This window comes from Leishmania infantum, chromosome 35 (assembly GCF_000002875.2).
Source record: "Leishmania infantum JPCM5 genome chromosome 35".
Lineage (NCBI taxonomy): Eukaryota > Euglenozoa > Kinetoplastea > Trypanosomatida > Trypanosomatidae > Leishmania > Leishmania infantum.
Window position 1 is genome coordinate 652,296 of NC_009419.2, and position 15,352 is coordinate 667,647.

At 58.9% G+C, this 15,352-nt stretch overlaps 4 protein-coding genes across 4 annotated transcripts; all 4 read right to left on the reverse strand.

Moving 5' to 3' along the window:
• Positions 1 to 449: 449 nt before the first annotated feature.
• On the reverse strand, positions 450 to 6,026 carry LINJ_35_1560 (conserved hypothetical protein; the record flags this gene model as incomplete). The annotated part of the gene is made up of 1 exon (XM_001468939.1): positions 450 to 6,026. One exon carries the CDS (start codon positions 6,024 to 6,026, stop codon positions 450 to 452), a length of 5,577 nt encoding a protein of 1,858 aa, XP_001468976.1.
• Positions 6,027 to 6,890: 864 nt separating this feature from the next.
• Positions 6,891 to 7,946, reverse strand: LINJ_35_1570 (conserved hypothetical protein; the record flags this gene model as incomplete). The annotated part of the gene is made up of 1 exon (XM_001468940.1): positions 6,891 to 7,946. The coding sequence occupies one exon, from the start codon at positions 7,944 to 7,946 to the stop codon at positions 6,891 to 6,893; it is 1,056 nt and encodes a 351-aa protein (XP_001468977.1).
• A 1,477-nt stretch (positions 7,947 to 9,423) lies between these two features.
• LINJ_35_1580 (putative metacaspase) lies at positions 9,424 to 10,770 on the reverse strand (the record flags this gene model as incomplete). The annotated part of the gene is made up of 1 exon (XM_001468941.1): positions 9,424 to 10,770. One exon carries the CDS (start codon positions 10,768 to 10,770, stop codon positions 9,424 to 9,426), a length of 1,347 nt encoding a protein of 448 aa, XP_001468978.1.
• Positions 10,771 to 12,003: 1,233 nt separating this feature from the next.
• Positions 12,004 to 13,740, reverse strand: LINJ_35_1590 (conserved hypothetical protein; the record flags this gene model as incomplete). Its single annotated transcript, XM_001468942.1, has 1 exon — positions 12,004 to 13,740. The coding sequence occupies one exon, from the start codon at positions 13,738 to 13,740 to the stop codon at positions 12,004 to 12,006; it is 1,737 nt and encodes a 578-aa protein (XP_001468979.1).
• Positions 13,741 to 15,352: the final 1,612 nt, after the last annotated feature.

A 15,352-nucleotide genomic window follows, 5' to 3' on the forward strand; every position in this document is an offset into this window, starting at 1 on the left:
CGCAGAGCGTGGGGGGCAGATGGCAAAAGAATGAGCAGAAACACAAAGTACGTGCACTGCGACTTCGCCAAGAAAGGCATACATGCATCAAGAGAGGGAGAGAGAGCTGGAGACACACGTGCGGGTGCAGTGAAGGCGAGAGTCGAGGCGTCTTTCGCGCACGGATATGTTTGTGTGGGCACTTTTGAGAGAGGGAGGGGTGGAAGAGCAGGTCTGAGGGAGAGAGAGAGGGGCTAGGTGGACTGGCGCGCACATCTCACACGCATGATGTCCAGCATGCGACGACACCCTCGTGAGTGCCTATTTCCGAAGGAGGTGTTTATACCAAAGATCCGCCGCGCTTCTCTGAGAGCCGTGGATGTAGAAGCTGTATTTGAGCAGTGAGGGAGAAACAGAGCAACACCCAAACAAGAGAGAGCTCGAGAGCAGAGAGAACAGCAGAAGACACGTCACGCGTGGATCTGGTCGGCAAAGCAGCGAAAGACGAGCAGGAGAGGTGGTGCCGCGGTTGTCGTGAAGGGGACGGTGTAGGGGAAAGCGTACTCCAGAACAGAAGGGCATTCACGTATAGGAGCCTCCTCCACAAACTGCAAACCCAGCGGAACGATCACCTCGAGGCTGCTGCTGCTGCTGCGCAAGCGGTGCGAGGACAACTCGTATCGCCGACACGCCGCCACAAGAATGCGAAGGACGCAGCTGAGTTCGGGCTCCGAAGCCGACACATCAGCCCAGCCGCCACAAGCACCAACAAGGCGTGCTGCAACTGCCGTTGCCGCTTCCTTTGGTGGAGTGTGCGGCAACAGTTTTACGCGCACCGCAATTTCCGGCTTCTCAAAGAACTTGGCAGCGCTTCCCTTCACATAGTTTTCATATGCGCGCGAGTGCTGCACGTAGGGCAGAACTTGAATGAGCGCGGCGAGCAGCCACCCTTCAGCGGCCAGTGGGAGCCGTAGCAGCCGCGACAGCGCTGTCTGACGCATACAGCTCAGGACGAGGGCGTTGAACCACACAGAGTTCGCAGCTAGCGCACGAAAGCGGTAGAAGAGAAGGTATAGCAGGCGCGCCGCAACGATTGTGCCGTTGGCGTGCGCGTCGTTGAAGTCGTCGCCGCTCCTCCAAGAGGTGAAGATCAGCTCAGTGCACCAGTCAATCAAGATGGTTGCGGCTTGCCGCTCATCTCGGTCGGGGTCGTTGCTAACGTGAGCTGCGCTGTGGCTGCAGCACGCCAGATGCGACACCCCACAGAGTCGAATTACGTACTCCACGCCGGAAACCAGTATGCGCAGCACGCTTCGCCGTTGCTCACGCACGGCATGGTCGTTGGCGGTGCGGCTGACTGCGGTCCGCAAGCACCAGTAGTACCGTAGGACGGGGATCCACACATACCAAGGCATGTCTTTCCGCGACGGTGGCTCTAGCCCCCCTCCGCCGACTGCTGCAGCGCCGCCGGAGGCCGCACGAGCAACGTCCTCGACACTCCCTATCTCAGTATCCCCCGTCGTTCTTTTTCGCCTTGGGGCGGCAATCTGTTGAGCCATGATGTACACAATGGATGCAATGACGCAGACGTGCGCGCTGTCCTCATCAGAGTCTGTCAGAGCACCCTGCTCCACTTCGCCAGAGACGATCAGGTGGGCGCGTGCGATAGCAGCGTGTCTTGCTCTGAAGGCAAAGAGAAGCAAGTCGGTGCCATAGCGGCGCACCACATCGACCTTGTGCGCGCGCATGAGCAGCAGGTACAGCAGCTGCAAAAGGGGATAGAGAAGTTTGCGGGCGGCGCCGTCAGCGCGCGTCAGTTCGGCTGTTGTGAGCGCTAGAAGCTGGCGAGCGCGGCTCATGGCATACTCGGTCAGTACTGCGTCCACTGACGTGCACGTCGCCGGTGCGAGGGGCCACAGCGCGACAGACATCAGCTGCAAGAGCACTGTGGAGTACTTGAGGGCAGCGACGGTCATGGACAGATTATTGCGGTGTGCAGCACTGCTGCTGTTGGTGCGGAGGAGAAACGGTACCAGGTGCTCACGCAACACGCAAATTGAAAGCGCCACACCGGGTGACGAGCCGGAGGCGGAAACCGGAACGTCCTCTCCGGCTGCGAGCTGGCGTTCCACCACGCGTTGCACCGGCAAAGCGCCGCTTTGCAAGCCGCGCTGCTGGAACGCCAGCTCGCCGTAGAGAAAGTGCAGACTCCCAATGGCTGCGGGGAATGCGGCGGTGGTGGCCAGCGCTACATCCGCCAGTTGCTCTTGGGGGTGAGGAAGGCAATCGAGGGACAGGAGCTCCCGTTGTGCCACACGGAATACCGACCTCAAGAGCAGGCCGACCGAGAAAGGCACGCCCGCTTCCTGCGACGAGGTGTCGGTGAGCCAATGCACTGAGCGAAGAGAGCGCATATACGTACGAAGTGGAGATGCCGCGCCGGCTTGTGTCGCCGAGAGCCCGGGCTGGTCTCCATCGTAAAGGATCACGCTCAAAACAGCAGCGGCAAAGAGCACGGACGACGGGGCCTGCGCCTGATGCGGTCGCTGTCGCGGCACGTGGTCTTTCTCACTCTGGAGAAGCGTCAGGAAGCCGCGCACGTCCACGCGATACTGCGTGTGGAGGTCGAAGAGGAGCTGGCGCAGACCTTCCTGCAACTCCACACTATCCTCTACACACATCATGAGCGCGTGCGCATGCGCCTCAGAGAAAAAACCATCTGCCGCGGCATCGGTGGCAGACGCCTGCGACGACGGTGATGGCAATGGCTGAGAAGGATCTGACTCCGGACCGCCGTACCATAACATGCGCACAACAAATAGGATGAACACTTCCTGCAGTGCGTCGAGCAGCAGGCCCGCGTTGTCGTCGCCGTCGCCGTCGGATGCTGTCTCCGCGATTGCCGGGTCGACAGCATCACCCTCCTCCTCTGCCGCCTCAGCTAACCATAATGCGACCGGCGCTCGAGTAGAGTCGCTGAAGCCTGCCCGCTGTAGACGGCTGCACAACACGAGGCACTGGTCCTCCAGCATGGCACGTAGCTCTTGTCGCCCGACGCATGGACGACACCCGAGCGTCGCCAGACTCAGCAAAAGCGAGGCCTGGAGGTCACTCGCGCACATCGCTACCTCAGTCAGTGACGCAGCGCCCACGAACGCGGAGGCACGGGCAGCGAGGAGCTCCGGCTGTGCATCTTCAGCGTCGTGCCCTCGTGCCACAGCGTGGATGAGCTCCGTCCGCGCCGCTAACAGCTCTGGCGCCTCCGGATAGAGGCCAAGCAGGACATCCAACAGCCCGGCCCTGTCGGCGCCGCCATTTGAGCGTCCTGTGCCGCGGGAGGTGTACGGCGACATGTGGGGCTGTCCTGGGATAGGGTAGGGCGGGATGGTGGGCTTTTGGCCAGTGGGGCTGGGGCCGTCGCTTGCACGCCGCGTGCGACTTTCCTTGGACGTCAATGTCGGCGTCGGGGTTGCCCCGCTCTCACGCTGATTGCGCATGAGAAACGTGGCAATGCGGAGCAGACACCGACTCTCCTCCACGGACGCCGACGTCATTGTAGGGTAACCGCTAGGCTCCGGGCAGTGAATCGCGATGAGTTCGCCTGTGCACACAGCATCGTCGAGTAGCTGCACACCTAGGGGGACGAGGAGGCCACACGAGGCCGGTAGGTAGGCTGCTGTCACCCGCGTCAGAAGATGCAGTGTCTGAGGGTCCACCATTCGCCGTAGGAGGAGCGTGTCCGCCGCGTCGCGAACGTGGGGCACAGCCGTGGTGGACAAGGACTCGTCATTGGAGTTGTCTTGGAGCGCACCAGACATCACCAAAGTCGAAAACGTCCTCATCGCGGCTGCGGTGTCGGCTGGCCGCCACCTCGTGTCTTGCACATGGCTGTCCACACGCTCAAGTAGTTCGTGCGCCAGCTGGCGCAGACGGTTGCACCAGAGAGCCTGCACATTGCCCCGCATCCCGGCCGCAAGCGCGTCCAGGCAGCGCAGGAAGCTGTAGAGGGAGAGTTGCGCGCCGCGCTCATGCGACGCGATAGCGACGATGCTGCTTGCAACCTCATCCCAGACAAGTCGGGTTTCGCTGCCGTCGTCACTGACGCAGGCGCCGTTGCACTGGACAAGTGCATCGTACAGAGCGGTCCCTTGGAGAAGCACGCCGAAGAGCGCCATGTCCACCTCTGCGACGTGGAAGATGATGCGCCAGTCCTGTCGCTGCTCCCATCGCACTGTTGCATCGTCATACTCGGCAGATGCGTCTGCTCCGATGCTCGCACCTTGCCGCAGCGCACGTGCGCCAGCCACGACAGACGCCGCACTGTCCAGCAGCCCAACCAAGGCGTACCCGGTCTTGCACGTGCAGGAGTAGAGCGCCTGCATCGCGTAGTCTTTTATGTGGTGCGCAAGCTGAACTGCCGCCTTGATGCCCAACACATCATCTGCGGTCCCGACGATACCGTCTTCTGTGAAGGTGGCGGCCACACCAGCTGCTGCCGTGGTCGTGTTGTGGGCAGTGTTGTTGTGCTGGTCGGAGAGTGGCGCAGAAAGACGTGGAGACTGAACGTGGAGGAGTATCAGCTGCAGCACGCTGCAGGTGAGCTGGACCGATTCTACCTCGCCCTCGCCGCTGAGTAATAGCGGCAGCAGGTGCGGTGCAACATCCAGCGCACTAGGCCTCTGCGATCTAGACACAGCCGCGGCAGCAGCTGCTGCATCTGCTGGTCTTGGCTTCTCCTCGTGCATCGAAAACATGCTTGACACCTCATCGCGGCGGCACGAGGAGAAGAGCGCGTGCCGCGTCGTGGGTGAAGAGCTCAGCAGGTGCAAAAGCCGCAAGGTCTGAAGGCGCAACGGGGACGGGTAAGCCCCGCAACAAGACTGCAGCACGACACACAGGGTTTCGAGCAGCGTGGCGCCGTCGCTGTCAGCAAGCGAGGATGCTGGTGACACCTCAGAGTCCGACGAGCAGCAGCGGCACGACAGCTGCGACGCGACGACTGGCAGCGGCTGCGCAGACCACATCGACATGGGCAAGGCTGCATATGAGGAGACGGCGTGTAGCGTGGAAAGCAGTGCTTCGATGGCGGTGGCAGCCACTGCTCTTTTTCCCCCTACCTCACCGGGGACGTGATGATGGAGCTGCTGCTGTTGACGATGATGCAGCAAAACGAGCCGCGGCAGGAGATACCGCGCAAGGGAGCGGATGAGAAGTGGAGAAGAGCATACAAGCCGCCGGAGCAGGGGAGAGGCTTGCACCATTTTCAGAAATGTGGCGGCGGCCGCAGGGCTCCGGAGCGGGCCACGGCTGTGACCTGCCGCGATTGTAGCCGCGTCGTCGTCGGCGACACGGAAAATCTCACTTATAACCCGGCGAACTACGTCGTGCACGGATTCGGCGGTCACCTGAGCGACGTTCTCATGCGATCCGGCGCGTTGCACAGGCTCCTTATCCTCTCCTTCCCGGTAGCAGCACTGCCGTGCGTCCTCAGGCACGCCGTCGCCGGTCTCCCCGAGTAACACCGGCGATGGCAACGGGACAGCTGGTGAGCAGTCAAAAACAGCGCTACGGCACTGCAACGATGCCTCCTGAGAAGTTAGAATCGCCATGCTGGTGTGCAACGGCGGCACCTGCTGCGACAAGGGCGTCGGCACGCCGACCAACAGCAGATCCCAGCAGGAGAAGAGAAACTGGGCAAGGTCGACGAGCACGACCCACCGAGCATCTTCCGCGTCGCGACCCGGACTGTGAAGAGAGCCAGCAGCGGTGCCCAGTGCTGCTCTTGCGCCCGTCTTATCAGCTGCGACCACCGAGCGGCCGCCGCTGAAACGGCCTCCATGGCGTACGACGTACGTGTACAACGCGACAAGGACATCGGCCAAAGTGGAGCCCATACGGCGCGGATGCGAAACGCGCACCTCCCCAGAGAAGGTGAGTATTGCACAGGGGTCGGTGTCGCGGTCGAACGTCAGCCAGTCGTATGCCCAGGCCAGCAGCGCGCCTTCGCCATCTTCGCTGGCGGGGCAGTTATGCACAAGCGCCTCCATGATGGCTACGGCACCGCGGTACACCTCATCCACGGAGGGTGGTGGTGTGCCGTTTTGAAGCGACTCAACGAAGCATCTGAGACACGTAGTAGCTGTGTGCTGCGGTGGTGCTGTGGTGTATGCGCCGCTTCTCGCGCCACCACTAGGGGCAGGCAGGAGAAGCACCGCGTGAGATGGAGGGCATTGCTGTCCCATGCACGACATTCGCGTCTTGTAGCACACAAACTCTGTGATGTACCACACTGTCCTCCCCTTTCCCCTCAATATTTTTCTGGGTAGCGTCTCTCTTTGTCTGCGGTGGGGATAGAGAGAGAGAGGAGATCAGGGAGGGGGGAAGAAGGTGTTCATTGATGTTTTTCTATACTTCTGCCAAACTGTGCCGATTGCTTCGCGTGCGTGCGTGCGCGCCGTCTTTGCATGTCTCTTAGAGCAGCCGCAGCCACATGGGAAGAGGCAGCGAAAGGGAGAAGACAGAGGGGGAAGGGTGCAGAAAAGAAAGCCGCAAGCGTACGAAGGCGACGTGGAAGTACAACGATGAGGGTTGGGGGGGGGAGCGGGGGAAGACATGCGGGAGGAGATGGAGTGCTGGGAGGGGGCGCGTGCTCGCTGTCGCAGGCCGCTCCGACGCAACGCCGTCCACGACATGGCTGCCGGCATGAGCAGCGATGAAGCGCTCTGGCACCACCACGTCGCGGGTGCCTGGCCCCGCGTCACCACCGCAAGTGGCTCGGCATTGACAGGGATAGGGGGTGCTGCTGGGCCTCCACACACACACACACAGGCATACAGGAATGTGACAACACTTATCTTTCTCGACTTCACTCGCTCCAGAGGGTGGTGGTGGGGGTGCACTGCCTCACATCATTATCTGGATTTACTCCTCTCCTTCACTTGCTCCGCCTCTTTCTCATGATCCTTGTACGCCTCCAGAACCTCCGGGTAAGCCACGACGTAGTAGGTGGTGCCGTAGTGCATGTTGCGCATTTCCTTCACCTCCAACCGTGACTCCTGAAGGTACTGGCGGATCGGGGAGTTCCACTTGCAACCGTGCGTGTTGACCTTGTGCTGCTGCGCAAAGTAGTCGAGAAACCAGTTTACGGGCGGGTAAGGACTCGCGCCGTGCTCCAGCAGCAAGATCATTCCACTCGGCTTCACGACGCGCTGCATCTGACGCAGCGCCATGACGGGGTCGCGTAGGTGGCAGAGGCCGAACATGTCTACGACACAGTCGAACTCGCCGTCCTTGAAATTGTCCAGGGTTTCCGAGCGCACGCGCTTCACGTCGTACTTTGGATAAGCGGTATGGGGGATGCGGTAGCGCATGGCCTGCAACTGCTGCGGGTTGGAGTCCGTCAGCACGACCTCGTGGACTGCGTACGGATAGGCGCCGATATTCTGTCCGTGCCCGGCTGCTAGCTCGAGAACACGCCCGTATGTGTGCTGCAACAGCTCCTCACGCAGCTGGCGAATCTCGCGTGGCTGCTCCACCCATACCCGAAAGAATGTGAGCACTGCCCCAGCGACGGCCATGGCTGTCAGCACGCCAGCCCACAACTTTATGCGCTCCTTCAGGGGCCGCTTCTCGCGCTGCAGCCGGAAGTACTCGCGTTGCTGATAATACTCGTGGTACCAGAACGGCTTCACGTGCTTTGGGATATCGTCGGTGAGGTCGTAGATATTCTGTTTTCCCCTGGCGAGGATGGGAGGTGCCGTCGTCTCCCAGCTCCACACAATCGCCTCCGGGATTGCATCCCGTCCTTCCCGCGCGAGCGCCTTGCGCGCAGTCTCCATGACGACATCATCAGAGGGCTCGATGAAACCCTTGTGGCGCTGCTGGATTTCGCTGGTGGCGGAGTGGCCACTGGGGGCACCGTTTACGATCGCAGACCCGCTCGCTCTCTCAGCGGCGTCGCCCGACATCTGGTGCGCGTCCTGCTCGGAGCTAGACTTGGTGTTGCTACCGGTCGTGCCGTTAGTGTCGCACGTATTGCTGCTGCGACTGCACCAGCGAGGGTACTGGGACAGCGTACTCGTGCCCACCCTCGCCAAACCAGCCAGCAACGCCAGGCGAGAGCTTGCTGCACAGCATCGCAACATGCTTGCGCGGTATCGTTTCCGTTTGCCCTCTTTTAAAGTAATTGCGTAATCGAGAGGAGCAACTGTGACCAAGTTTGTAGTATGTGCGTCGTGTGCTGGCGATGGATTACGACTATTATGCCAGAGGGCCCCCTCTGGCTCACTCTGGCACCTCGGAATCTTTTCTGTGCGTGTTATAATCGAATACCGGGCACCACACGTACACATGTACACGCTTGTGTGAGGCATATTGCACAGAGCGCGGGGCAATGCGCGAGGTAGGGCGAACGGGTGTCAGAAGGACGACGGAGAGAGAAAGCGAGAGGGCTCGAGTAGGAGGGAGAGGGGAGGGGAGGGACGGGCCGACACGAGCTGAAGGCGATGCTGACCAGGTCCGCACATAAGCGTTAGAATACGCCGCCTTGACGATTCCAAAGAAAAAGGATCTACCGTCCACGTCCACTGAGACAAGCTTGAATTTACGCTTGTGCCCTTTGAAAGATGGGCAGTCGCGAGCCTTTCATGCCTTCTGCTGTGCCGCATGTAGACGCCTAGCGCGTAGGGCACCTCCCCATTCTTCCCTCTACTGAGTCAGCGCGCGGCAGAGTGGGGGGGGGGGAGGCAGAGGAAAAGAGAAAGAAAGCGTGAACGGAATGCGGCGGAAGGGAATAGAGATGGCAGCGGTTCGCAGTTTCGTTCAAACAGCCAAAAGAAAAACCAGCAACAACAAAGAAACAACAGCGCGACCGCCCGTTGAAGCGCAGAGAGGAAAGGCAACAAAAACACACAAACACACAGAGATATACGCATATACACAAAGTAAGGCAACGCAAGGTAAGACAAGCAAGAACCTATACATACACGCGGGTGGGGTGGGATGGACGGGGCAGCAACAATGAAAGGGAGGGGGAGGGTGGAGATCAGACGTCTACATGATCGCATCACCCACTCTTTGCAAAGAGGCCTCCTCAGCAACGTCGCTCTTTCCCAAGCAAGCAAAGAGAAAGCGTAGCGGTAAGGGAACCAAGAGAAAGAGCACCACCCCGTCACTGTCGCCGTTCCCGCTGCTGTGTGCGACCCGTCACCGGCGGTGCCCCCCCCCCCCCCCCAGCTGCATGTCAATATACAGACACACACACACACACACACACACACACACACACAGGGAGCGTGCGAAGGGGCGCGGTGAGAAGATCAGAGGGCTGGAGCCGGTGCCACAGCACCGTCTCCTCCTCTCCCTCTCTTTTGACTCGCCTGCAGCGGCCAGTGGCAAAGAGGTGGTGTGGGCGCGTGACACAGCTACACACATTCTGATGTATCTTTAGCGAGGCGGGAGTGGGCTAAACGTGTACTGGGCTGGCGGGGGCTGCGGTGGCCCGTGCTGCCCGGGTGGAGGTGGCGCATACAGTGCTGGCGGAGGCGCAGGTAAGTACTGCGATGGTGGACACCGCGAGACACCAAGAGTCGCCTGCTGCACCGGTATCCCTTGCGCCGGGTATCCCGGCGCTGGGTAGCCAAGGCCCCAACCTGGACGCTGCGGCGGAGGGTAGTAGCCTTGCGGCGGCGGAGGGTAGTAGCCTTGCGGCGGCGGCGGTACGTGGACTGGGTAACCCGCCGGAGGCGGCATCGCCTGCGGCGGGAGGCTCTGCGGACGTTGCTGGTACTGCTGCGGCACGCAATGCATCATGGAAGCGTTTACCGTAATCATGCCGAAGAGGGAGAAGGGCTTGTACAGGTCGATCGGCTTCGAGCTCGTGAGCTGCGGCACCTGCACCCGACCCTTTTTGCGCAGCTCCTCTCGTGTCTTGAGAAGGATATTAAGGTAGGAGAACCCGTGCGTGTTCAGAAGAGACCACGTGAAGGCGAGAGTGGCGGCACCGTTCGCGTGGCCGCCGTTCTGCACATCTGCGCTGGTGCCGCTATCCGTGCACCCGCTGAACATGACAACGTCGCCGTTCGAGAAGTTGCCGCGGCGTACCTGTTGCATGTACTCGCGTGCCCCGCCGCCGCCTACTCTCGGCGCCACGTAGCTGAAGGGTAGATCCAGCATGCTAGCTGAGTGACAGCAGTCAAAGACGCACGTCATGCGCACCCCAGACGGCAGCGGGGCTACGAGCATGAGGAAGAGATCATCATCGAGAATGCTGCCGTTCTTCACGTGGTCGAGTGGGATGAGACACTGGTCGTACTTCTCTTCCGAGTCTCGAGTCGCCTTGGTTTGCCCGCCGTGGCCGGAGAAGTGAAAAAAAAGCACATCACCGGGGCGTACGTCGCCGGTCAGCCACAGCATGTGTTTGATGATGTTGTCGCGGGTGGGCATGCCGCAGAAGCCGGGGAACGACGGGTCGTCGACGAGGATGCAGCACTCGCTAATCGGGAAGGAGATCTGCTGCAGCGTACCCAGCATCGAGCTAACATCGTTGACGCAGCCACGCAGTGCGTTGCGCATACCTGTGTAGTTGATTCCTATGAAAAGCGCACGGACACGGCCGCCGGTGTACGGCACCGGGGCACGGTAAGGAATCATGGGCCGCACTGTGTGAATGAGCCGCCTTCCGGCATTAATGTCGACCCGTTTGGGCCGATCAACCAGGAGAAGACCGTTCGCGAGCATCGGGATCAGACTGGCGACGGCCCCTATCCCCAAAATATCAAGAAGGTCTGCCATTATGTTTTCTTTTTTTTCCGCCTATAGTATTACATGTATTGTGCCTCGTTTTGCCGGAGGCACTGAACGAGGAAGCGGAGGGCGGATGATGACCCGGTATCCAACTGCTCCAGCAGCGCTGGCAAGGCGCTACAGAGAATGAGGAGATGCGCTGTTGTGTAGTGGTGGTGATGGCAGAGGATTTTCGAGGTGAAAGCAGAAGTGCGGGTCAGTGGAGGCGGGGAGGGGGGGGGGAGAAGAGGCCAAGTCAGAAGAAAACGGAGAAGAGAGAGAACGCATGTAGAGACCTCTTCGAGCGTCGCCAGGACTCATCTCCCTCAGACAAACAAAACAATCGTTTCCCCCATATTGGGAACGAGATCGTTGTAGCAGTTGTTGCCGATTCCACTGCATTGATATGACTTTCTTCTTCACCACCAAACGCCTCAAAAATGCGACCGCTGCCGCCGCTTATTCTCATTTTTTTTTTTGCTGCTGTTGTATTTTGTGGCGACGCGTGGCGAGGAGCTTCTCCTCTTCGTGGCAATCAACAAAGTCGGCATGCATCTGTGTATTTAGCTGAGCACGGCCGGCACGGAGGGCACTATAAAGAACTGCCATAGACGCATACAGATATGTCTCAAGTACAGATGTCCTCAGAGAGAGAAAGGGAGCCAGTGGCGGGCATTGCCTTTACAAGTGGCACCTCCCATGTGCACTTTCTTCTTGAGAGGATCACCATGGTAGCTCGAATTCAGTAAGTACGCTTGTGTGCGCGTGCGGATGCACGCCAATGTGGGTCCTGTGAGATGAGTTGATATCTCCAAGCAACAAGAAGTTCACAGTAACGAAAAAGAAGAAAAATAAGAGCATGCCCAGCTTCTCCCGTGATGTCGTGAAAGATGGAGCGAGCACTCATACAAATTCACGTGCAACTTGCCTTCTGCACTGAACAAGGACGACCTGTGCTCGTGAGCAGTTGCCGCACTGCGCGGAGAGGCGATCCGCACGTGCAAGCGAGTTTGCGGGTGCGCCAACGGCGTGCGTTACCCTTGTCCTCCTCCTCTCACCCCCACAGTTTGTTTGACGGGCACGATTGATCGCCCATCATCCATCACTGCCGTCGGCTCCAGAAGAGAAATTCAAGGAGGCAGTCACCAACAGCAAGTCGCTCAGAGACACACACGCACACACATACACATATATATATGTACACATGTAGAGACTCAGACCCACACAGCTTCTGTCCTCCGCCTAGAATGTCCACACGTGATCACCAGGGGCAAGATTGTTCCTCAGGAGAAAGCACTCGGTGACATAGCGACTTGACGAAAGAAAGGGGCTAACGAGAATGTCTGTAGCGCGGCCCGCGATCTCGAGGTCGACCAGCTCCGTGAAGCCTGGTGTCGCGGCCTCAGCTTCTGCGTTGGTGTACGCTGGGAGAAGCAGCGGCCGCAGCTGCGTCACGTCGTTCACGCTCAGGAGCGACTCCAGCGTGCTGCGCTGATCTTCGGCCATGGAGAGGTAGACGTGATCAAAGATGTAAGACGCCTGGCCACGCACCTTCTGGATGTACTCGATTACCATCTCCAGCGAAGGCGAGCACTGCGCGCGGCGGTCGTCCGAGACGTGCTGTCGAAGTCCCGTGATGTTTGGGTAGTTCGCCTTGAGGTACTGGTAGTGCAGCCCATACTTGCGATCAACGAGTTCATCGCACTGGAGACGATTGTGGTTAGCGGTTTGGTGGTGCACGACAGCCAGAATTTTTTTCTTGTGCCAGTCTCGTGCCTTGTAATAGCGGAAGGCAGCTTCCCGCACCGACGGACTGGCTTGGATGAGGGAGCGTGCAGCCCAGAAGTCGTGGGTGCCGTAGTGTGTCTGGACGCGGTCTCTAAGGCAGGCGAGCTTGTAATGCTCCGCCCACATGGCGGAGTCACAGTCGACGCAGAACCGAAGGAGTGGGCTTGCCACGAGCTCATGCAGATAGACCACATCCTTCCCCTTTTCAGATAGCTGCATCTCCTGCGGAGGCATCGTTTCTGATAAATACTTGAAGTCTGACTGGAAGGTGAAGTTAGGGTTGTGGTGGCGGTAGGCACAGAGGCCGTAGTCGGTAAATCGCTCAAACGCGGTAGTGACTCGCATGGGGAGCAGCGACATGGCAGCCTTGTCCATGCCGCGCAGAGGCTTGTCGTAGATGCTGCGGTTGAAAAATACAGGTGCTTCTGATACAGTCAAGGCGTTCCCTTCTTCCGCCAGGGTGGGCTGAAACACAATGTCGGTCGTGTCCGCCGATAGTCCTCGGAATGTATTGTTCGCCATAGTCCTCTGCGCTTCCTCGTCCCGCTCCACAAATTCCTTCATGATCGCTTCGTCTGCCGTGGCATTGCCCCACCGCTCGATCAGCTCCGAGTCGGTCAGCTCCACACACCCAGGCGTGCGACTGCACCAGTTGGTGTAGAAGGAGCGTAGCCGCTGCAGCCCTTGGCTCAGCATGACAATGCGCATTCCCTCACCGCGCGTGATCTTCTGAATAGACACCTGAAGCGCGTCGATATCGCGCTTCAGCTCCTCCACCTCCAGACGAACGAGAATGACACTCTCGTTCGGCTCTTCCATCCGTCTACGCACCTGCGCGAGCGTGGCTGTGCAGTTTTCTCGCTTCATCTCTATAGTCCTGTAGGCGTTCTCCTCGGTCTCCTGATCGGCCTCCAGCGCCGCCACCGCCTCTACCATTGCGTGCACACGGTCATTGTTCAAGCGCTCGCTGTCGATGAGTTTCTGCGTTTCGCTCTTGCACATCCGCAGCGCCACTTTCAGCTCGCTTTCAAGCGCGCGGAGCTCCACCAGGCGCGGCTGAAACCCGCGCTCGGTATTGCGGACACCCATGCGATAGCCAAAGGCAAGACACACCACAATGAAGACGATGACAGACGCGACCCCGATGGGGTGGAGCGCGAGCCGTGAGGAGTGGCGAGGCTTTGACCGCATAGTGTGCCCTTCTGTGTTGTGTGTGTGTGTGGGTGGTGGTGGGGGGGGGCTGTTTCTCGTTGTGATGGCAGGCTTTCGAAAAGCGCGAAAGAGGAGAAACAAAGCCAGACACGACAACTCAACGAGCTCTCAAGCAGATATAAAAAGGGGCGGGGTAAGGAATGGGGGCGAGATGCGTACGCCGCTCTTGAAAACACATAGATGAGGTGATATACCTGTACGTATATATAGATTGGTGTCTCGCTATCGAAACGAATATATATATATATAAGAGAACTTCCGAAAAAAAAAAGAGGGATGATGGGGTGGGAGGGACGAAGGTCTAGAATGAGCACACTGAGACGAAATAAAAGAAGCGCGCGCATGCATACACACCCACGCTATCCGTATACAGTCGCTGGCACACGCACACACACACAGACAGGCAGCGAGAGAACGGCGAGTGGCGATGGTGACAGGATAGCCTGTAACGAGCACACATATCCACACACGCACGCTCCACACCACTATCCGAGAGTCAAAAACAGCAACAGAAGAATAATGAGAGCAGAACAAAAAGGGATGGGAGACAAGGATACGCTCGTCTTCACCACACTGCACCGTGTTACTGTTGCAACTGGGGAGCCCGTCTTACTCGTATCCAAAGGTGCGGGTGAAACAACACTGAGGTGGGATAATCGGTTGCCGTCTTGGGAGAGAAAGAGGGAGAGAGAGCTGGGGAGGGGAGGGGGGGGTGCGTGAAAGTGGGATTGCTGCGGCGGTGAATCAAAGGAGAGGCGATTCGCGTCGTGTTGCGTTGGAGGGCACTGCTGTTTTCAACGAGCAAACGACAGTGTGCTCCTCGTTTGTATTGTTACTGCTTCCTTCTCTTGCAGCACGCATGTGCGTGTCGGGATGGTGTACGAGGGAGGTTGTCGGTGGTGAATACGGAGGGCGGAGAGAGAACGAGCAGGCGAGAGAATGGACGTGGCGTGCGATGGTGCACTACATTACCAGCTTGGCATATAGAGAGAGGCAAAAAAAAAGAAACAACAGAATCGAAGAACGCATTGTCCTCCTCCTTGCCTGCTTATTTTTGACCATACAAGTCGGCATGTGTGTGTATGTGCCTGTCTGTTTTGGGCGTGATCGCACATGCAAAGATAGGGGACGTGATCAGCACCAACAGCTGCACACCCGCTTCTTCGGCCATCTTGCCACCTCCTCCCCGTTACGCCACCCAAATCTCAGCGAAGCGAGGAGAGAACTACTCGTAACACACACACACACACACACACACACCCGTTCAGACCTGCGCAGATGAGAGAAGTAAATCTAAGCCATTGGTGATGATGCGCTGCTTGCTTTCTGAAGACTTTTAAACTTGCATACACCTCTGCACAAATCCCTCCGCCCTTTCCTTCTGCTTCCCTGGTTTACGGAATTGAGTTGTCGCACACACACGCGCACACATACTCACACTCAACAGCAACCAGCGTGCTACAACTTTGCTTGCCTCAGGAGAACACCCAGCTACACTGAAGAAGCCGTGCCACATACAGGCACACGGCTCCCCATCACGCAACGGTCGCATCGGTTTCTCCTGCCCTGCGTCTTACGCCTTTCCTGTGCT